This window comes from Schistocerca piceifrons, chromosome 9, assembly GCF_021461385.2.
Source record: "Schistocerca piceifrons isolate TAMUIC-IGC-003096 chromosome 9, iqSchPice1.1, whole genome shotgun sequence".
Lineage (NCBI taxonomy): Eukaryota > Metazoa > Arthropoda > Insecta > Orthoptera > Acrididae > Schistocerca > Schistocerca piceifrons.
In genome coordinates this window covers 165,828,825-165,852,167 of record NC_060146.1, presented here as the reverse complement: position 1 = coordinate 165,852,167, position 23,343 = coordinate 165,828,825, and the positions used below count along the sequence as shown (strand labels likewise).

Below are 23,343 nucleotides of genomic sequence, written 5' to 3'. Positions count from 1 at the left end.
ATTTTAAATTCAGTGCATTAGTATTTGTAAAATGATTCTTTCATATAGCGTTCATTAAAAAATGACGACCATGCCACTTGGGACTTGTTTGAGTTGTAAATATTTGTCATGTATTGTTTTTCTGACATGTTCTACATCCTGGAGGACCTCCTTACTATAGATCAATTGGAATGAAAGTAAATCTAATCTAATGTGAGTGCTGAGCCTCATGTACTACCATAAATATAAAAAAATTCCAAAAATCCTTCTGGTGTCCTTGTGAGTGACTATCCTAGAACCAACTACGAATTGCAATGCCTGTCTAACGGCATCCACAGGCATCTAAAGTTTGGTTTTTGATATGTCCTGTTTATTAACCGAATTAAATAATTTAAAATGCTTTCACAATCTACTGATTAAAACGCATAATCTTATGTTAAAATTTTAACAGAGTAAGACATATATTACAGTTAGCAACTTGAGGCAGTGTAGCTGGCGGCACACAAATACCCTTACTTTAAACACTCAGTATTTGGAGAATGAGAGCTGCTAGGGAATTGTAACAAACTTTACAAATAATTTCAAACCTTCACTAAACTTTTTCTCTATGACGCCGTCAAAAAGTGGTGAATGGAAAAAAAGTTAAATCACTTAATTACATTTTCGCCATCCATGCAGTAAGCCTTACCTTTTTACTACCAATTCTATCTGCAAGGCGTTTTGCAGACAATATCTATGTATAACACTGAACGTACGTACAAAATTGTATCATTGCATGACATTAGTTCAGGGGATGTGACAGCATAAACAATGAGATGCGTCAAAAACTTGTTTTTGCTTCCAATGTAGCCCGAATTACCCACATTATATTCATCTATTTTTCATAATCAGAATACTTAGCGATTTCCAAGAAACTTTAAGCGTAATTTCAAGCTGTTTATAAACCACTCTCGCTTAGAAACTTAATTTCAAATTTTTAACACATGAACTACTTTGTAAAGTAATCCGGCGTTTGAAGCTGTTTCATACATGGAAGGTCGGGTGTTTACTGGTTCACCGCTAATCGTGTACTCGGGTACTGTTGGATCCTTTCTCATTGTTACGGGCAATATCTTGCATATGTCAGTTCTGACCCTGTGCATATTTTTATTCAATAAATTATTCCCTACAGTAACTGATTTTGATGCCCATAGACATCTGGGAGGCGACATCGAGTGGTTTAGAGCTAAACCGTTTTGTGGAAACAGAACCCGCTTTTTACCACATGAAACTACATAGGGTGAACTCCGTTGCCTGTTACGGTTACGCATAGTTACTCGGTTTCGTTTCATTTTTCCTCTGTATGAAAGTGTCAGCTAGGCATATATCGTAGCATCACATGTATCACTATTCATTCGCTGGTGGTGTTTATTGATAATGATGTTCATTTGTTCTCAATATAGCTGTAATTTGATGTTTTTCTGTATTTGTCGAGAGAGAAGACACCGTAATGAAGTATTGTAATGGAGTAATTTATTTCCACGTGAGCACTTTGTGACGTAATGAGAATTACTTAACTTGTGTGACTGTGAATAGTTTTTACATTGTTGGGCTACCATGTCAGGACATCGTGTTTGATTCCCCAGATAATTTAACACATAAATCTCAGAATGCAACAGAAACGGTCTGCAATAACGCGAATATCTGCACTAGTCATACAGGGGACATTTTTAGTTTAAAATTTCTGTCTTTGAAATTACTATCAGATTGACGTAAATGCAAAATACGCCTCTGCTACGGGACCGTTTCTTTGTTTGCTCGCATTGTTGACCCGGTATCGTTTTTCGGTGACCACGAGGCAGTTTGGCTGTTCGGTGCCGCCAGCGCCATCTCTACGGCGAACAGAGGAACTATCTGCAGCTCCAACCGCCGATCTGATAAATTTTCGAATTCCCGTTTTACCACCAGCACTACGGAAAGGCAAATGCGAACTGTCTCGAAGAGTCTAAACGAACGTATCGTTCGGTGTTTCATTCCTGTCATCAGCTTTGTGTTAATTAAAAAACACTGTTCCAATTTGAACCAGTATTCAAAGAAATTTTAAAGTTACTCATCTGCCTTTATTTACCATTGTCTAATATCCAGAGTATACGTTGTGTTGAAGTTCATTGTGCTATCTTCCATCACGATATTTACAAACTCTACTACAATTTTTAAATCAGTTGGGCTCAGCAGCTGACGTGCCCTGCGTCTCTCACAGAAATCATATAGTGATCACAATGCGATTTTATTCATAAAAAAATGTTCATCCTAACGAGGCTAGAGGATAAGATTATCGATTCGTACAGCAAGACTTTGCAGATGTGTCAATAGTCACAGGAGAGGGAAATAGCCTGCGTCAGTGTAATTAATATTTTCAAAAACTGACGATTCACTTCAAATATTTTCATTTGCACTGGACTTATTAAATGTGACGAGCTTGTAAGATTATCAATATGAAGAGAGTAAGGGAAAGAGATGAAGTAATTCTGTCAGAGACTATTAAGGAGTTGCAAGAGCAGTTGAAAGAAATGGATAGTGTCTTGAAAAAACGCTATAAGTTGAAAATCAATAAAAGTAAAACAAGAGAAATGGAACGTTCGTGAATTAAATTAGGTGGTGCTGAAGGAATCAGATTAGGAAATGACACACTGCAAGCAGAGACTGAGTTATGCTATTTGGGAAGCGAAATTACTTATGATGGCGGAGTAGACAGGATATGAAATGCAGGCTTGCTATATAACTAGGAAAGCATTTCCGAAAAGATAAATTTGGTAACATCGAACATGACTTAGGAAGTCTTTTTTGAAGGTATTTATTTGTCTGGAGTGTGCTCTTGTACAGAAGTGAAACGTGGACGGTAAAGATTTAAGATAAGAAGAGAATAGAAGTTTTAGGGATTTGGAGCTATAGAAGAATACTAAAGATTAAAGGGGTAGATAAAAAAAGCTAATGAGGACATACTTAACCAAATACGGGAAAAAAGGAATTTATGGCACAGCCTGAGTAAAAGAAGGAATCGGTTGATAAGACAAATTCTGAGAGATCACGTGATCGCCAAATTTGCTAAGGGGGGAAGTGTGTGTGTGGGGGGGGGGGTGGGGGAGGAGGTGAGGTAAAATTGTATAGGGGGACCAAGGTTGACTCACAAAACGGGTTCAAATGGATATAGGCTCTAATAGTTATAAAGATTGCATTGAAATTAGTTTATAGTGCTGAGTAATGTGGGAAAAAACCGCAAATTGGCATTCATAAGAAGAAGAACAACACCAAAAATGCAACAGGAGCGTAAAATGTAAGAAATTGTCCACGCAACCTGCCACTGATGATGCCTTGCAGAAAATAAAGGCGAAACGCGTATGGCACTAAAATTGTGTTTTATTCAGTTGCGTCAGACGGTTCATAAGTAAAAATTATCAATATTCCGTAAAGTTATAACGAGGCTTGCACAGGATAGAGTGGCGTGGAGAAATGAATATTTCATGCGTGAGGGATGGCACTATGAGACCTGCGGATGTCGACGAATACAAATAAGAGTTTCTTCGTCAGTCACTTCACTTGTCTATTCTGTCACTGAGCGTTTCGATGGTTCACACCATCGTCTTCAGGTGGACAACTGTTTATTTACATAGCTGGGTTTGGTGGAGAGTACGGACGTCTTTTGACAGTAGCAGACCAAGGGCAGTGTAGGTTTGTTGTGTCTTTTGCTAATGATAAAAATTGTTTATTTAGAAAAGGCTCTTGAAGTTTAGAAACATGAATTACCGACAGTTCCAGTAAGTAAAACTGACTGTCAGGCCCCGCACCTGAAACTGACATAGATCTACAAGTCACTCAGCTCATTACTTCGCACCCAATCCTAACTGCCGACTACCTTCCAGCAGAAGAACAGATAATCGTATAAAAGACCGGAAGACCCCGTGTGGGATTATTCAGCTCCCTGATGAAAGTCTTAATATTTGACGCCACTCCGGCGACTTGTACACACCCACGAATAACGGATTTGCTAAGCAAAATGTAACAACTGAATTTAAGTTAACGTACTTCAATTTCCGCCGTACGGTTATACAAGGGAATTTCAAAATAGAAGTCACACATTATTGTGGCAGTCCAAGTCACTTTTATTGACTGCTGCACTAGACTTAAACGTGACATAGATACATGACACTATTTTTCAGCATAGTTGCCAAGTTTCTGTAAACAACGGTCGGAAACGTTTAATTCATCGACGGTAAAAGCCCGCTCCTTACTCAGGGAACAGCTCGAGAAGTGCTGGATAACCTCTGTCATCTCACGTGTTCTTGTGGCTTGACGAAAAGATGTAATTCTCTAGTTGCTAGATCCAGCCTTTCCGGTCACCATCTTCCACACGTCTGCAGCTTTGGTGAAACTATCGCCACCATTTCAGAGCACTCGGGCGCGACACTGCATTCTGTCGATATACCACCAAAATTTCGCGGTGTATCTGTGTGCGGTTAAGGCACTTTGCTCAGAAGAATCGTACCGTCCAGCGTACTTCAACTCTGGAGTGCGTTTCTAGCTGTAGTTTTAATCGCTCACTGTGATGCACCTATTATAGAACAGAACTGTGTCTGATGGAAGCCAGCAACATGCTACTCTCTCCTGACACTGCGGCAATCTTCTTGTGTTACAATCTTACAAGAAAAGATCCCAAACGGTAGGATCTCCTTTTTTGAAATCATCTACAGCATGTTGTATGTCATTGTCCCAGGTATCACACCCTGCGTCCGTTCAGACTTGTAGGCCCTCGTTTGCGAGTAATCGACGAAAAAAAAATTCGAATTTCGCATGTTGCTTTATAGCTTTAAAAAAGGAAAATGTATTGTATGTGGTTGCGTAGCGTGATAATTATACTACAGGCCTCATATGCATGGTTGTGTGTTCGAATCTCATTAAGTGGTTTGAAGCACTTTATTTTTAGATCTGTATCGAAAATACTTTGATCATTAATTTCATTGTGTTATTTGGTTTAATAGTTTTTTTTATTTCTGTTCCTTTGTCACATCGTTTTAGTTACGATATTACTCTTTTCAATATTGTTCTCATTTTTTCTTTCTATCATTTTTATCATTCTTTTCCCAATTGGAATCTTTGGACATGTTAATTCAATTATTTTTATTTATCTAACATAATATTTAAAGATTTGAAATTGCGAGTCGATCGAGTGAAAAACAAATGACGAAATAATCTATATTGACTGTGCAGTTGTGTCGAAAACGTAATTTTGGTTTCGATATGTTTATTTTCTTGGGTGGTAATCGTCATCCAAACATAAATTTTTATTGCACTGCGGGCAAAGTAACACGCATGACGTTTTAAACGAAAAAAGGGGTTATGAGTAAAACGAAATTCAAGCAGAATGAGGAATACAGACAATGAACGCAACAACATGGACGAAAATGTGGGATGATGCAATGGGAGATATTAAATCGATGTTAATACAGGGAAATACATAAAATCACGTGCGCGAAGATTCTGAGGAAAAAGAATTATAGGAAAGAAAAATAGAGCAATTGAAAAAAAGTTAGTACGGTGATCAAAACGATGTGACAAAGGAACGGAAATTAAATAATACATTTAAACCAAATAACTCAATAAAAATAATGAAAGTAATTTCGATAAAGAATTTGTTAAAAGTATACGTAACGCTTGATAAGATTCAAAGCCGCAACTCATTGCATATGAGGCGTGTGCCAATAACCATTACGTTACACAATCAATATATTTAATGCTTCTTTGCCGGCCGAAGTGGCCGAGCGGTTCTAGGCGCTACAGTCTGGAACCATGCTACCGCTACGGTCGGAGGTTCGAATTCTGACTCGGGCGTGGATATGTGTGATGTCCTTAGGTTAGTTAGGTTTAAGTAGTTCTAAGTTTTAGGGGACTGATGACCTCAGATGTTAAGTCCCATAGTGCTCAGAGCCATCTGAACCATTTTAATGATTCTTTTTTAAAGGTGTAAAGTAGCATGCGAAATTTCGATCCTTTTTTCATCAATTACTCGTATACTGTGGCCCACCAGGGTTAATGGCTGCAGGGTGTGATAATTGCAACTTTAAGGTACATCTTCGTGAAGATGGTTTCAGAAAGTCGATCCCACTATTGAGGTCCTATCCTTGTCAGTGCAGAGCGACGTGTGTAAATTACTTTGTGATGTCCTTACGTATTAATGTCCACACCACTTTGGATTGCCCACGACTTATCTGTGCATACCTATGAAATTTTGAATCGCTTACTAACACCACAATGGCCTTGCGAGGCAATAGCTTAAATTTCCCGAAAGGTTTCACATTTTATTGGCCGGTGTGGCCGAGCGGTTCTAGGCGCTTCAGTCCGGAACCGCGCTGCTGCTACGGCCACAGGTTCAAAGACTGCCTCGGGCATGGATGTGTGTGATGTCCTTAGGTTGGTTAGGTTTAAGTACTTCTAAGTCTAGGGGACTGGTGACCTCAGATGTTAAGTCCCATAGTGCTCAGAGCCATTTGAACCATTCGTTTCGCATTTTGTTGTCGGGTGCATGTGAGAGTACGAAGAGCACGTGATGTAGCGCAGACAGCTGACGCGCACCGTCCTCTGTTCCGTGTTGCAGGCCAACAAGCCACTGATGGAGAAGCGACGCCGAGCCCGCATCAACCAGAGCCTGGCCGCTCTCAAGACGCTCATCTTGGACTCGGCACGGCTGGAGGTACGCCTCTCCATGTGCTACAGTACTCTGCGCTGCGCTGTCTCAGTCACCTTGTACTACTGTCCATACTATCTGGGTCGGGTTCACAGTCGTGTGAGACATCTAAAAAGATATCATCCTCGCCTTTGACTGTCAAAACTATTTATTTACAAAAATACACGAATGAAATATCCGTGTCCAATCATTTTCAGGCAAAAAGCAGTGAAAGTTTCCTGCTTTGACAGATGTCAAAATTTGTAAACTGGTGTGCAACACTTAAGGATGAAAGTAACTTTGCACCATCTGCCAGTGTCAAGTTGAAACACGAACCATGCATAGAAAGAAATGCTACGGTACAATACAGTAAAATACGAGGGTAACTCCAAAAGAAATGCACACTGTTTTTGTAAAAATACAGTTTTTATTCTGCATGTGTGAAAGTTTTACAGTGTGTAGATACATCATTCCCGCTTGTTTTCAAACTTAGTTCAACCTGTTCCCGTGAGTGGCGCCGTCACAGCATGTCTTCAAGATGGCTGCTACACTCGACGCTCGTCAGAAGCAACGTGCTGCCATTGAATTGCTGTAAGAAACATCCACAAGTGGTTGAAAAAGGTGTATGGAGATGCTTCTGTCGATCGCAGTACAGTTAGTCGGTAGGCAAGCAGGTTACGTGAGTGGCACGGAAATATTGAGGATTGTCCTCACAGCAGCAGGCCTCGTACTGCACACACTCCAGACAGTGTGCAGAGAGTTAACGAATTGGTCACTGCTGACAGACGCATCATAGTGAACAAATTGTTACGCTACGTTGGGAAAGAGGAGGGAAGTGTTTGCAGAATACTCACAGTACTCTGCGCTGCGCTGTCTCAGTCACCTTGTACTACTGTCCATACTATCTGGGTCGGGTTCACAGTCGTGTGAGACATCTAAAAAGATATCATCCTCGCCTTTGACTGTCAAAACTATTTATTTACAAAAATACACGAATGAAATATCCGTGTCCACAAGAAAAACGGTATGCAGCGAACTATTGGAACAGTATGAGCATGGTGGAGATGAATTTCTTGGAAGAATTGTGACAGGTGATGAAACATGGCTCCATCATTTTTCACCAGAGGCGAACAGGCAATCAATGGAGTGGAATCATGCAGAATACTCACAAAGAAACAAGAAAAACGGTATGCAGCGAACTATTGGAACAGTATGAGCATGGTGGAGATGAATTTCTTGGAAGAATTGTGACAGGTGATGAAACATGGCTCCATCATTTTTCACCAGAGACGAACAGGCAATCAATGGAGTGGAATCATGCAAATTCACCCAACAACAAAAAATTCAGAACCACAGCTTCTGCTGGAAAAGTTATGGCTACGGTGTTTTTCGATTCCGAAGGACTCTTGCTTATGGACATCGTGCCAAGTGGAACCACCATGAATTCTGCAGCATGTGTGACAACACTGAAGAAACTTCAAGCTCGACTGAGTCGTGTTCGACCACATCGGTAAACCAGAATGTTTTGCTGTTGCACGACAATGCACAGCCACATGATAGTCAAAAAACCGTGGAAACGATCACAAAACTCGGATGGACAACACTGAAACACCCGCCTTAATTCCTGACCTGGCTGCACTATCATCTCTTCGGGAAACTGAAAGACTCTCTTCGTGGTACAAGGTTTGAAGATGATGAATCCCTTGTGCACGCTGCCAAACAGTGGCTCTAACGGGTTGGTCCAGAATTTTCCCGTGCGGGTATACAGGTGCTGATTCCAAGATGGCATAAGGCAGTTGAGAGGGATGGAAATTACGTGGAGAAATGAAAATATTGTTCCTAAAGGATGTACATACACACTGTAAAACTTTCAAACATGTAGAATAAAAGATGGATTTAAAAAAAAATAGTGTGCATTTCTTTTGGAGTGACCCTCGTACGAAAGGTAGCTGAAGGAAATATGCCATGACACGAACGGAAATGAGACTCGTGTTGAAAGACAATAATAATGGTCAAGTCACATGGATTCTTGATGGTCTCCTGGACGACACTAAAGGCGGGACATGCTTCTTAATAGAGTGTGTGATCACCACAGGTGGCAATGCATGCTCTGCAATGCGGTCCCACTTTGGCCTCAGGGTTGGTAACGGATTCTAGTGGTAGGGCGTTCCATTTCTGCATCAGCTCGGTTGACACCTCTTGGTAGTTGGTGCCTGTGGACATGCAGAAGTACATCTCCCCAAAACATGCCACACATGCTCTATGGGGTTTGAGTCGGGATAGCGTGTAGGCCAGTCCATTCGGATATTATCCTTTCGTTCCGAGAGCACCTTCTCCTTTGCTGTCCGATGCAATCGCGCACAGTCATCCATAAAAATGAAATCCAGGTAGAATGCACACCTAAAACATGCCCATGCCGAATGAGTACGTTGTCACAACAATGCAGACAGGTTGGTGTACCGTGTTTAAAGATGTTGACATCAGTACACTCATGCAACATTATGTCTCCCAAAACCGTCAGGTACAACAATGTTTCTGGGTGCATTATGTGTCCGCATGTTTCGCCATTTAAGGGTACATCCAGATTTGTCGAAGGTGATCGTTTCTGTGGTCCACGTATTATGGTGTGAGGAGGTATAATATTGCATGGGTGTATTGGCCTCCAAATCTTTCAAAACAGTGCAATCACTACTCAGCGTTATTGTCCTCCTTCCATATGTGCATCTTCTCAGGGGCGCATTCGGCCCTTCCTTCATTTTTATGGATGACAATGCACGATCGCATCAAATGGCACAGGTGAAGGAGCTCTTGACATGACAGGCTATTCGGTGAATGGATGGCCTACCCTTCACACCGACTCAAATCCCATCGAGCATGTGTGGTATGCATTGCAGAGATGCACTGTAGCATGTCCACATGCGCCAGCTCCCATCCAGCGGCCAGCAGCTGTGACTGAGCGGTTCAAAGCGCTTCAGTCCAGAACCGCGCTGCTGCTATGGTTACAGGTTCGAATCCTGCCTCGGGCTTGGATGTGTCTGATGTCCTAAGTTTAGTTAGGTTTAAGTAATTCTAAGTCTATGGGACTGATGACCTCAGATGTTAGTCCGGCCGGTGTGGCCGAGCGGTTCTAGGCGCTGCAGTCCGGAACCGCGGGACTGCTACGGTCGCAGGTTCGAATCCTGCCTTGGGCATGTATGTGTGTGATGTCCATAGGTTAGTTAGGTTTAAGTAGTTCTAAGTTCTAGGGGACTGATGACCTCAGATGTTAAGTCCCATAGTGCTCAGAGCCATTTGAGCCATTTTGAACCTCAGATGTTAAGTCCCATAGTGCTTGGAGCCATTTGAACAATTTAAAACCCTCCAGCAGTGTTCAACCGCGCTGGTGGAGGACTGAAACGCTCTACCACTACAACTCATTACCAGTCTTCTAGCCAGTACGGGAGCACGTTTCAGAGTATGGATTTCCGTCCGTGTTGATCACACACACTATTAAGAACCACGTCTTGCCTTTAGTAATGTCCAGGGGACCATCATAAATAGACGTGACTCCAGTTTAATTATGTCACTGAATAAAAGTTTCACATCTGCTGGTTTCATTGTATATATCTTTCAGTTACTAACCGTGGTATACTGCAGCATTTACCTCTATGTAAGGTCCAAGTGCCATCCAGCTGTGTTACTTGACAGGTGAAAGCTCTTTCGTTCTTAAGTTTCGTACGCCAAACATGGACAAAAGGGGAGCTTCAAGCATAAGATGGTTACTTCCAGTAATCTTAGTTTATTATAGTTCTGTTCATAAAATAACATATGATCGCTACAGGGAACGACGCAAGTAGAATGTTGCCAAATTCATCGAACCTTGCGAACATACCCGCATCTCTCCTCTACTAAAACTCTGCCATGACTCTAAGCACGAGATTAGTTTAGATTAGATTAGACACAACCGCCTAGGCAAATGCTAGTGCCAAAACACCCGCATTCAGCTGAGGGTGCTGTTTTTATTCTAGTGCCTACTAACGTCATTCCCATGGCGTCAGAATTACTGTGTCTTATGATAGCCAATTATGCATATAATTCAGTGCATCCAAATGAGACTGGGAATCCCTCAGAAACTGCCGGTTCTCCTGCGTTCATAATGGTTTGGTCGAACAGGGATAAAGGGTTCGAAAGGGCTAAAAAGCAAAAATCGCTAGAAAATACCAAAATAAACAGAATGTCATTGTGATGTATATCAAACGATTTCGTTTGATCAGAGGATTATGGAACTGAAATTGGATACTGTCTAAGCAGAGTATAACATAATTTATTTACGTGTATTTACAGATGTTTTAATTGATTAAAGTAATTTTTCGTTGTCTTTTCAGTAAAAGTCGTTGTTAGAATCCACTTACTTTCACCTTCTGTTTCGAGTGAAATATATCAGTTGCCTCAAAAGCCTTTTCTAAAACAGTGTCACAATTAAGGTGAGCGTGCCCTCATATCCGCGTTTGCAGGATTTGTCGATGGGACCATGCCCAACGAAGCCTACTATATTTAAGATGTGTTTCTGACTTTTAGTAGAAGTCAGTAAAGCTAGCGGTAATATGTAAAAGAGAAAGCAAATAAGAAAACATTAACCACACCAAGGAAGCTGATAATGTAAGTACAAGTGAAAGGATCATTGTGAGATGGGTAGTTTCAAGTAGTTTTGTGCCGTAGGCGAAAGCGTCTGTTATGTTACATCACAATGAACTTTTATTACGGAAATTTAAATTACGACGGAAAAAGCAGTTTTTGTCTGAAGCAATCGATTGGAACAGATCGAATGGTCACAATCGATCTGGCATTTAGGAAAAAAGTGGTGATTTCAATAGAGTTACTACACCATAATTTTGACGAAGCAGACGATATTCTCTTTTGTGAGAACTTGACGTGCCCGGAGGCGTCACTTTTGTCCTATTCTGTGCTGTTTCATTTGGAAACACCATGGTGCCACCATTGTAAAACTGAGCGAAGAGTATTGTTTCTGCAGTAGATGTTCCACACCTACACTTTGCTCCCTGTTTGAAGGAGGAAAGATTGGGTGTGTTCATGTAAAAAAAGAGTACAAGGGGTCATACGCTTTCTTATGTTGTATTTTAGATTATCCTCATTTTGTGTGCTGTAGCCCCATTCGCCTCACACAGTCAGCGTACGGTCGCTGTTGAACGCGATGTTCAGCACCCTCCAGGTGCCGCAACAACAATAACAGGAAAGATCAGAGTAACGCACAATAACGGTGTTACCAAAAAGTTTAATATATAACAAAAACATCACAAATGAGCTTGCATCTCTCACCTTTTTTCCTGCGTAGCTACCAACGATCTCAACTCATTTGTCCCATCGTGGTACGGTACCAGTTTCAGTATGCCCTATTCGTAGAAATCCATTCGGTTGGAGTGTAGCCATCTGCGGTCAGGTGATTTTGCTTCCGCATCTGGCACAAAGTGTTGTCCGGCCAGAATTTCTTCGTGGGACCAAACAGATGAAAGTCCGACGCTGCCAAGACCGGATTGTTCTGGAGCACCTCCCACACACATTTGACGATTTTCTCTCAAACACAAACATGGGGGCGAGCATTTTCAAGAAGTATGACACCGTCAGCATTTAGGTTATGGCGTTTGTCACGAAGGCTACCAAAGGGTTAATGTAGGCTGCAGCATTCACAACAGCGAAGTCCACCAATAACACACCATGCATATCCCAGAGCGCTGACCCAAACACTTTCCTAATAGACTGAGTAATTTTTAATTTTTTCGTACCGGGGAACGAGCATGTTTCCACTCCATAGAGACCTAATCTACACTACTGGCCATTAAAATTGGTACACCAAGAAGAAATGCAAATGATAAATGGGTATTCATTTGACAAATATATTATACTAGAACTGACATGTGATTACATTTTCACGCAATTTGGGTGCATAGATCCTGAGAAATCAGTACCCAGAACAACCACCTCTGGCCTTAATAACGGTCTTGATACGCCTGGGCATTGAGTCAAACAGAGCTTGGATGGCGTGTACAGGTACAGCTGCCCGTGCAGCTTCAATACGATACCACAGTTCATCAAGAGTAGTGACTGGCGTATTGTGACGAACCAGTTGCTCGGCCACCATTCACCAGACGTTTTCAGTTGGTGAGAGATCTGGAGAATGTGCTGGCCAGGGCAGTAGTCGAAGATTTTCTGTATCCAGAAAGGCCCATACAGGACCTATCCTGCTGAAATGTAGGGTTTCGTAGGGATCGAATGAAGGGTAGAGCCACGGGTCGTAACACATCTGAAATGTAACGAGCACTGTTCAAAGTGCCGTCAATGCGGACAAGAGGTGACCGAGACGTGTAACCAATGGCACTTCATACCATTACGCCGGGTGATACGCCAGTTTGGCGATGACGAATAAACGCTTCCAGTGTGCGTTCACCACGATGTCGCCAAACACGGATGCGACCATCATGATTCTGTAACGAGAACCTGGATTCATCCGAAAAAATGACGTTTTACCATTCCTGCACCCAGGTTCGTCGTTGAGTACACCATGGCAGGCGCTCCTGTCTGTGATGCAGCGTTAAGGGTAACCGCAGCCATGGTCTCCGAGCTGATAGCCTATGCTGCTGCAAACGTCGTCGAACTGTTCGTGCAGATGGTTGTTGTCTTACAAACGCCCCCATCTGTTGACTCAGAGATCGAGACGTGGCTGCACGATCCGTTACAACCATGCAGATAAGATACCTGTCATCTCGACTGCTAGTGATACGAGGCCATTGGGATCAAGCACGGCGTTCCGTATTACCCTCCTGAACCCACCGATTCCATATTCTGCTAACAGTCATTCGATCTCGACCAACGCGAGCAGCAATGTCGCGATACGATAAACTGGAATCGCGATAGGCTACAATCCGACCTTTATCAAAGTCAGAAACATGGTACGCATTTCTTCTCTTTACACGAGGCATCGCAACAACGTTTCACCAGGCAACGCCGGTCAACTGCTGTTTGTGTATGAGAAACCGGTTGGAAACTTTCGTCACGTCAGCACGTTGTAGGTGTCGCCACCGGCGCCAACCTTGTGTGAATGCTCTGAAATGTTAATCATTTGCATATCACAGCATCTTCTTCCTGTCGGTTAAATTTCGCGTCTGTAGCACATCATCTTCGCGGTGTAGCAATTTTAATGGCCAGTGGTGTACTTCGGGCGTGTTTGGTACGCCCACGAATCGTCACCAATGACGATTCCTTTCAGAAAGTCGCGCCCTTCTGCGGCGAAACGCTTTGTGTGATCCAAGCCTCTCATCATTCGCAGGCGCCTGTGGTTGTCTGTCAGGTTCTCAGGCACCCAGCGATCACCAACTTTACGAAATTTCAACGTGTCACGAACAGTATCGTACACCGCACCCTAGTTAATGTTGAACCGCTGCGAAAAGGTTGGCAGTGGCGCACGCCGATCGTTCAAAACTGCTGCCTCGATGGCTCCGACAGTCTGTGGGGTTGCAGCTGTCACCATCTGCCGGGAGCGTGGTGAATCGCTGAGGCTCTCACGGTCCCCTCGGAAGAATACACACCACCTGAAGACATTGCCCTGCGGCCCATACAGTAGTCCCCGTACACACCACCCATGTTTCTGTGAATTTCACTCGTCTTATGCCCTTTGGCCCACAAATATCGAACTACACTTCGCTGCTCTTCACAAGTTTACAACAGTGATGTGCGCGCCATGTTTGTTTCGTAGTTCAGGCTTCTCTCTCGTCATGACAAATACCGCTATAGCGCAAATGTGGAACTACGAGGCGTGTTTCTTAAGTAAGTACCGTTTTGAAATTAAAAAAAAAAACACGTGCTAAGATATCTCAATAATTTTATTTTTACATGAAAGCCTGTACCTTAATCTACTTTTCTACATAATTTCCGTCAGTATTGAGACACTTGTCATAACGTTGTACCAGTTTTTGAATACCCTCCTCATAGACGTCTGCCGCCTGACTTGTTAACCACTGCATCACCGCTGTTTTGACTTCGTCATCGTCTTGAAGACGCTGCTCGTCCAGGTGTTTCTTCAAGTGCAGGAACAGATGGTAGTCACTGGGCGCAAGATCGGGGCTGTACGGAGGATAATCTAAGAGTTTCCCATCGAAAAGATGTGATGAGATCTTTGGTTTCATTCGCCACATACGGACGGGCATTGTCTTGCAGCAAAACGATGCCCTTGCTCAACTTCCATGGACTGTTGCTTTGATTCTGATGTGACGTAGGCCACCAATATTTCATCGCCCATAACAATTGGGCTTAAGAAATCATCACCGTCGTTGTGGTACTGCTCAGGGAAAGTCAATGCACTGTCTAAACGTTAGGTTTTGTGCACATCCGTCAACATTTTCGGTACCCAACGTGCACACAATTTTCGAAAATTCAAGTGCTCGGTCACAGTGCCGTACAAAACACTTCGAGAAACATTAGGAAATTAATCCCGCAAGGAAGAAATCGTAAAGCGTCTGTTTTCTCTCACCTTATTGCCCTCTTCCTGCACCAAACTTTCGTTAACGACCGAAGGACGTCCACTCCGTTGTTCACCATGGACATTTGTGCGGCCATCTTTAAATGCTCTCACCCACTTTCTTACCATTCCATCACTCATAATATTTTCTCCGTAAACTGCACAGATCTCACGATGAATATCGATCGCTTTTAGGCCTTTAGCACTAAGAAATCTTATAACAGCCCGTACTTCACAGTCGGCGGGACTCACGATTATCGGAGGCACCTTAAACACTCAGTACACAACGTAAACAAGGAACGATGAGATTGTAATGGCATCAGTGCATAGATTAAGGTACAGGCTTTCATGTAAAAATAAAATTATTGAGATATCTTAGCACGTCTCTTTTTAATTTCAAAACGGCACTTACATAAAGAACACGCCTCGTATATCGTCGTGAAATTTCAACATCGTGCCAGCAATACCAGCGTGTTAAAAATTGTCGTGCGTTACTTTTCGATCCTCCCTCGTACGTATTTATCTTTTTTTTCGTGCCGAGTTGTTCTGGGCTTTCAGCCCCATTCTCGCACAACCATTCCTGCCATCAGCCAGACCGCCAAGCTGGTATCCGGCGCAGACATTTACCCAGAATGGGCTGCGACCCCGAAATTAGTTTCGTTAAACAAAAGGTAATCAAATAAAACTAGAAACCGAAGTGTTGCTGCTGAAGTTGTATTGCCAAAGCAAATACTTCGTCTTCTCTGCGGTGGCGCGGTTCTTTCCGTTCCTTTACGACAGACCTGCACCTACCTGTGAACATTTGTCTCAGCAGATCATCAGTAGGAAAGCCGAGTGAAACCTACTGTACTTCGACGTGAACCAGGCTGCAATTAAAGTCACTAATCTACGTTTCGGGAGAAACACGAAATGAAAGGTTGGAAAGTTTGTCATCAATTAATATATTCTGAAACTAGGTGAAGAAGTATCACTGCCAAGCCCGTGTTAGCCTTAACACAGTCACTCACAATCCCTTCCACTCACGTTAGAATGTTTATGGGGTTGCATTTCCCGAAAACGTAATAGCTACAAAAATACTGATTGTTTTTGATTGAGAATGCTCGCCAAATATTAAGTCTGTCGGTACCAAATGCAGTCACAGTTTTTAGCGACCGACCTGCTCAATACGCCACGCGGAATATATGTCTTTTCTCGTCACAAAATTCACTTAAAAATTCCGAAATTTCTTCACACCCATCTGAATAATTATGCCGTCACTTTACAACACTTTTGATGTATGAAACACTGCTAGATCCGGCAACTTATTGTTTCCATCGGAACTACTCCTACACACGTCCGAACTGTTTCATGGCTAGCCTCCGACTCCTCTCTAGAATACTCCAAGTCTTCTCTACCAGCAGAGAAAGGCGCGAGAAGAATATTGCTTTACCATTGGTCAGTTTACTCAACAGCCAATAGCAAAACAACATTCTCCCGCGTCAGTCCGCGCTCTTCATCCATAACCAATTGCAAAATAGTAAACCTAATGACTGCACTTTTTACCGACGTAATTATCTAATATGCTGAAGTTTTGTTTATGCATAAAGTTATTTACTATTGATATTTATACCTGAATTAACTTTCCCTTTACCAAAAACTTATTTTACAAATCTATTCTACAAAAATCCCCTTTGTCCATATCCATACTACTTCGAAATGTTTCGCACTAAATCCCACTACATAACTCGTTAAACAGTTATCTTCATATTAACCTTAAACCACACTCACGCATCATTCATATTGCTAAAACACATTTATAACATTTTACATACACAAAAAGAAGTAGTAGCACTTTATGAAAATACTAGAACAGTTTATGAAAAACATTCTATTACTTTAGTGCACTCTAGTGGGCGCAATCGAAACTAAATCAGTCCCCTATCCAATACTGTCCTCTATCGGCTGATACATAAACTACGTGCGCGTACAGTCTCGCGTCACCATCTGTCACCATCCAGCTCTGAGACACGTCTCCCACTTAACCGCCTCCAAGGCAGGATCGTTATATGGTGCTAAGCGTCACTCTCCTAAATGGCCCGAGAAGTTCACGATCACACAGTACTGGCAACAGCACATTTGGCTTAAGTGCACTGAATGTGATTTGATGACGATGTCGCCTAGTCGTCAGATAATGAAGGCGTGAGTGTGGCGACGCTGCAGAGTGATGCCGGGCGGCTGTTGCAGCAGAACACGAAGCACTCCAAGCTGGAGAAGGCGGACATCCTGGAGCTGACGGTGCGCCACCTCCAGCGGCAGAAGGCGCTCGGCTCCAGCTCCGTGCTCTCCAAGTTCCGCGCCGGATTCCAGGAGTGCGCCCGAGAGGTGAGTTCCTAGTGTGTCCGACAAGTAAAAAACCTGTACATATCGCAGCCCAAAAAACTGAAGTCCCAAATTTCATACCTCCACAAGCCTTAAATTGTGCATTTATGTGTAAAAGTAACACACATAATACACTCCTGGAAATGGAAAAAAGAACACATTGACACCGGTGTGTCAGACCCACCATACTTGCTCCGGACACTGCGAGAGGGCTGTACAAGCAATGATCACACGCACGGCACAGCGGACACACCAGGAACCGCGGTGTTGGCCGTCGAATGGCGCTAGCTGCGCAGCATTTGTGCACCGCCGCCGTCAGTGTCAGCCAGTTTGCCGTGGCATACGGAGCTCCATCGCAGTCTTTAACACTGGTAGCATGCCGCGACAGCGTGGACGTGAACCGTATGTGCAGTTGACGGACTTTGAGCGAGGGCGTATAGTGGGCATGCGGGAGGCCGGGTGGACGTACCGCCGAATTGCTCAACACGTGGGGCGTGAGGTCTCCACAGTACATCGATGTTGTCGCCAGTGGTCGGCGGAAGGTGCACGTGCCCGTCGACATGGGTCCGGACCGCAGCGACGCACGGATGCACGCCAAGACCGTAGGATCCTACGCGGTGCCGTAGGGGACCGCACCGCCACTTCCCAGCAAATTAGGGACACTATTGCTCCTGGGGCATCGGCGAGGACCATTCGCAACCGTCTCCATGAAGCTGGGCTACGGTTCCGCACACCGTTAGGCCGTCTTCCGCTCACGCCCCAACATCGTGCAGCCCGCCTCCAGTGGTGTCGCGACAGGCGTGAATGGAGGGACGAATGGAGGCGTGTCGTCTTCAGCGATGAGAGTCGCTTCTGCCTTGGTGCCAATGATGGTCGTATGCGTGTTTGGCGCCGCGCAGGTGAGCGCCACAATCAGGACTGCATACGACCGAGGCACACAGGGCCAACACCCGGCATCATGGTGTGGGGAGCGATCTCCTACACTGGCCGTACACCACTGGTGATCGTTGAGGGGACACTGAATAGTGCACGGTACATCCAAACCATCATCAAACCCATCGTTCTACCATTCCTAGACCGGTAAGGGAACTTGCTGTTCCAACAGGACAATGCACGTCCGCATGTATCCCGTGCCACCCAACGTGCTCTAGAAGGTGTAAGTCAACTACCCTGGCCAGCAAGATCTCCGGATCTGTCCCCCATTGAGCATGTTTGGGACTGGATGAAGCGTCGTCTCACGCGGTCTGCACGTCCAGCACGAACGCTGGTCCAACTGAGGCGCCAGGTGGAAATGGCATGGCAAGCCGTTCCACAGGACTACATCCAGCATCTCTACGATCGTCTCCATGGGAGAATAGCAGCCTGCATTGCTGCGAAAGGTGGATATACACTGTACTAGTGCCGACATTGTGCATGCTCTGTTGCCTGTGTCTATGTGCCTGTGGTTCTGTCAGTGTGATCATTTGATGTATCTGACCCCAGGAATGTGTCAATAAAGTTTCCCCTTCCTGGGACAATGAATTCACGGTGTTCTTATTTCAATTTCCAGGAGTGTATTTTGTCAAAAAATACTTACTCTCAGAGGTCGGTCAGGAGCACACAAGTTTTATAATACAAAAAAAACATTCGCTCGGTGAATGTGCAAATTGCCGTGCGGTTAGAGGCGTCATGTCACGGATTGTACGACCCCTCCTGCCGGAAGTTCGAGTCCTCCCTCGGGCATGGGTGTGTGTGTGTTGTTCTTACCAAAAGTTAGTTCAAGTAGTGTGTAAGTCTAGGGACCGGTGACCTCAGCAGTTTGGTCCCTTACGAATTCACACACATTTGAACATTTGAATGTGCAAATTGTGCCATTAGAGCAACTTTTGAAGAAGTAGGGAGCTCTTTTAGATGTTTGAATTCGAAGAAATAACAGCTTCTGTTGCTCATCCTTCGTCAATGTTTTACTGTACTTTTGGATCCGACAGATAGCGCGTTCTGTTGTGTCATTTAGCCGGCCGCGGTGGCCGTGCGGTTCTAGGCGCTCCAGTCCGGAACCACGCGACTGCTACGGTCGCAGGTTCGAATCCTGCCTCAGGCGTGGATGTGTGTGATATCCTTAGGTTAGTTAGGTTTAAGTAGTTCTAAGTTCTAGGGGTCTGATGACCTCAGATGTTAAGTCCCATAGTGCTCAGAGACATTTGCACCGTTTGTTGTGTCATTTACTTCTTTCATCTGAGAGCAGCGGTGACAAAGTTCTTTGAATACTGGATGATCTGGCCATTCTGTAGCGGATAACTGTAAGAAAGATCCTGATTTCATACTCCCCCCTTCAGCCAACACATCGAAAAGACAAGTGGTCTGTTCTGTCGCAAGATTCTCTTATTTCAGGTCTTCCAACCCTTCCAATTTCTTCATTACCTTGAGTCGGCGAAGAGTACCAGAAATTCGTGGGCGTTGCAAGTTTTTCACCATGTTTGCCCCTGTTTCTACTCTATCATCAAAGAAGGCTGGGGCAACCAAGTGCTCAGATGGAAACCAAAGACACCTGCAAGGAGTCTTACGTGCTTTATTAGCTACAGTTTTGTGGCATAATTCTCGAAGAGAGTAGTATGTCTGGTATCATCGTAAGGACTTCTGATGCTAATATGCGCTTCATTTCACTCCCTGATAAACAAGACTGACAGATAAAGCCAAGCCAGTTATCTTTTGGACTTCTTGTTGTGTTAATTTAAACTGAAATTGGTAAAGAAATATTTTCAGTGTGTAAATGCCTTTCGCCATCCAGCGAGCATGATGCGACTGAAAGCTCGAAATGACTCGTTAGCACGTCTTCCACCACCAAGGAACAATAAGGATAATTATAAAAATTCCTTATAATCATCTCTTGCTTGCTGAACTTGCGACACAACTGGCATTGCTCCTACCTTGGTACGAGATGATTCATGCCTGGAAGAAGAACGCTTTGGGTAGATTATGGAACCATTCTGTCACAGCTTGCTGCACTTCTTCTTCTGATTCATAGTGGTGCCCCAGGGGTGCTGAGTTAGTGGCCCAGTAACGTGGAAATCACAGGGATTGAACCCAGGACTATATTTAGGGTGGTCTACCACTTCCCGCTTTCACGACGCCAAACGTCCGTGGGTTTGTTTCGCAACATGAGGCCGGGCATTGTAGTCCAAAGATGATGCCATTTGTAAGGTTACCCCAGGCGTTTATTCTCGACGGAGAACGTCGCGCCTTTTTTTTCGCGTTTATCGTATCTTCTTTGGGGAGGAACGCCAATAGAAGAGGCTCCCGCTCGCTGAAAAGCGCACTCGACATGATCTTACCAGCTGATGTTGTGGAAAAGAGCCGGCTGTGTGACCGAGCGGTTCTAGGCGCTACAGTCTGGAACCGCGCGACCGCTACGGTCTCAGGTTCGAAGCCTGCCTCGGGCATGGATGTGTGTGATGTCCTTAGGTTAGTTAGGTTTAAGTAGTTCTAAGTTCTAGGGGACTGACGACCTCGGAATTTAAGTCCTATAGTGCTCAGAGCCATTTGAACCATTTTGTGGAAAGGATTTTCTTTGGTTGAGGTGAAACTGCATGCTTCCACTGCATACTCTCCCGTTTGTATTCCGATTGAAACAATACGCATATGGATTCATCTCCAGGAATGATCTTGGAAAGGAATTCGCCGCTCTCGTTCTGATATCGCGTCAAATGGTTCAGTGATATTCCCATTGTCTTGTGTCGCTGTTCCCCGGACAAACATTTGGGGACCAACTGAGCACAAGCCACCTGGTAACCAAGTTTATTGCACACAGTGGCATGAACACTGCCATGGGACTCCTGCACTTGAGCAGTAATGACACCCAAGGTGACCTGTGTATCAGTTTGAACGCAATTGTCTGCAGCAGCAACTGTCTCATCGGGAATATGATTCGTCACCTGCCCGTGTCGCGCGCATCATCCGTGAGCGTCTCCTTGCCATGACGAAATGCTGGCACCACTTGCACACTGTTTTGTCTCAAACACAGTTCGCACCATACATACTTTGCATTCTGCTGTGTATGTCCGCTGGACGGACACCTTCCTCACAAAGTATATCACACCTCATTCCACTTCCTTGGTAACGTTCGTCGCAGGCACCGCCATTGGTGTGTCACACTGCACCACATTTTTCCTGGGGGAAGAGAAAGAAACAATGATAAATGACCAATCTCTCCTAACTTGCCACACTACGCCCATGCTCAAAAAATATAAAATTTATTGTCGTCTACACATAGGTGTTTATCAACAGCATACAGGACTAACATCTCCCTCAACATGTTGTCCAGATATATGCAACTGGACCTTTTTGTCAGACGAATCTTAAAGATTTAACTACTAGGAAGTCTTTTCTGGATGAATTTACACTACTGGCCATTAAAATTGCTACACCACGAAGATGACGTGCTACAGACGCGAAATTTAACCGACAGGAAGAAGATACTGTGATATGAAAATGATTAGCTTTTCAGAGCATTCACACAAGGTTGGCGCCGGTGGCGACGACTACAACATGCTGACATGAGGAAAGTTTCCAACCGATTTCTCATACACAAACAGCAGTTGACCGGCGTTGCCTGGTGAAACGTTGTTGTGATGCCTCGTGTAAGGAGGAGAAATGCGTACCGTTTCCGGCTTTGATAAAGGTCGTATTGTAGTGTATAACGATTGGGGTTTACCGTATCACGACATTGCTGCACGCGTTGATCGAGATCCAATGACTGTTAGCAAAATATGCAATCGGTGGGTTCAGGAGGGTAATACGGAACACCGTGCTGGATCCCAAAGCCCTCGTATCACTAGCAGTCGAGATGACAGGCATCTTATCCGCATGGCTGTAACAGATCGTGCAGCCACATCTCGATCCCTGAGTCAACAGAGGGGTACCTTTGCAAGACAACAAGCATCTCAATCATCTGCACGAACAGTTCGACGACGTTTGCAGCAGCATGGACTATCAGCTCGGAGACCATGGCTGCGGTTACCCTTGACACTGCATCACAGACAGGAGCGCCTGCCATGGTGTACTCAACGACGAACCTGGGTGCACGAATGGCAAAACGTCATTTTTTGGATGAATCCAGGTTTTGTTTACTGCATCACGATGGTCACATCCGTGTTTGGCGACATCGTGGTGTACACACATTGGAAGTGTGTATTCGTCATCGCCATACTGGTGTATCACCCGGAGTGATGGTATGGGGTGCCGCTGGTTACACGTCTCGGTCACCTCTTGTCCGCATTGATGGCACTTTGAACAGTGGGCGTTACATTTCAGATGTGTTACGACCCGTGGCTCTACCCTTGATTCGATCCTTGCGAAACTCTACATTTCAGCAGGATAATGCACGGCTGCAGGTTGCAGGTCCTGTACGGGCATTTCTTGATACAGAAAATATTCGACTGGCCGGCACATTCTCCAGATCTCTCAGTAATTGAAAACGTCTGGTCAATGGTGGCCGAACAACTAGCTCGTCACAATACGCCAGTCACTGCTCTTGATGAACTGTGGTATCGTGTTGAAGCTGCATGGGCAGCTGTACCTGTACACGCCATCCAAGCTCTGTTTGACTCAACGCCCAGGCGTATCAAGGCCGTTATTACGGCCAGAGGTGGTTGTTCTGGGTACTGATTTCTGAAGATCTATGCACCCAAATTGTGTGAATATGTAATCAGATGTCAGTTCTAGTATAATATATTTGTCCAATGAACGCCCGTTTATCATCTGCATTTCTTCTTGGTGTAGCAATTTTAATGGCCAGACTTTTCAAATGCCCCTCGTACATAGG

At 44.2% G+C, this 23,343-nt stretch overlaps 1 protein-coding gene across 1 annotated transcript in view; it reads left to right on the top strand.

Moving 5' to 3' along the window:
- The window catches only part of LOC124716811 (transcription factor HES-4-B-like), a 67,887-nt gene that overhangs the window by 17,243 nt on the left and 27,301 nt on the right, over nucleotides 1-23,343 (top strand). The window contains exons 2-3 of the mRNA XM_047243361.1: nucleotides 6,608-6,703; nucleotides 17,412-17,546. Coding sequence (XP_047099317.1) covers nucleotides 6,608-6,703; nucleotides 17,412-17,546 — 231 coding nt within the window. The remainder of the gene's footprint in view (nucleotides 1-6,607; nucleotides 6,704-17,411; nucleotides 17,547-23,343) is intronic.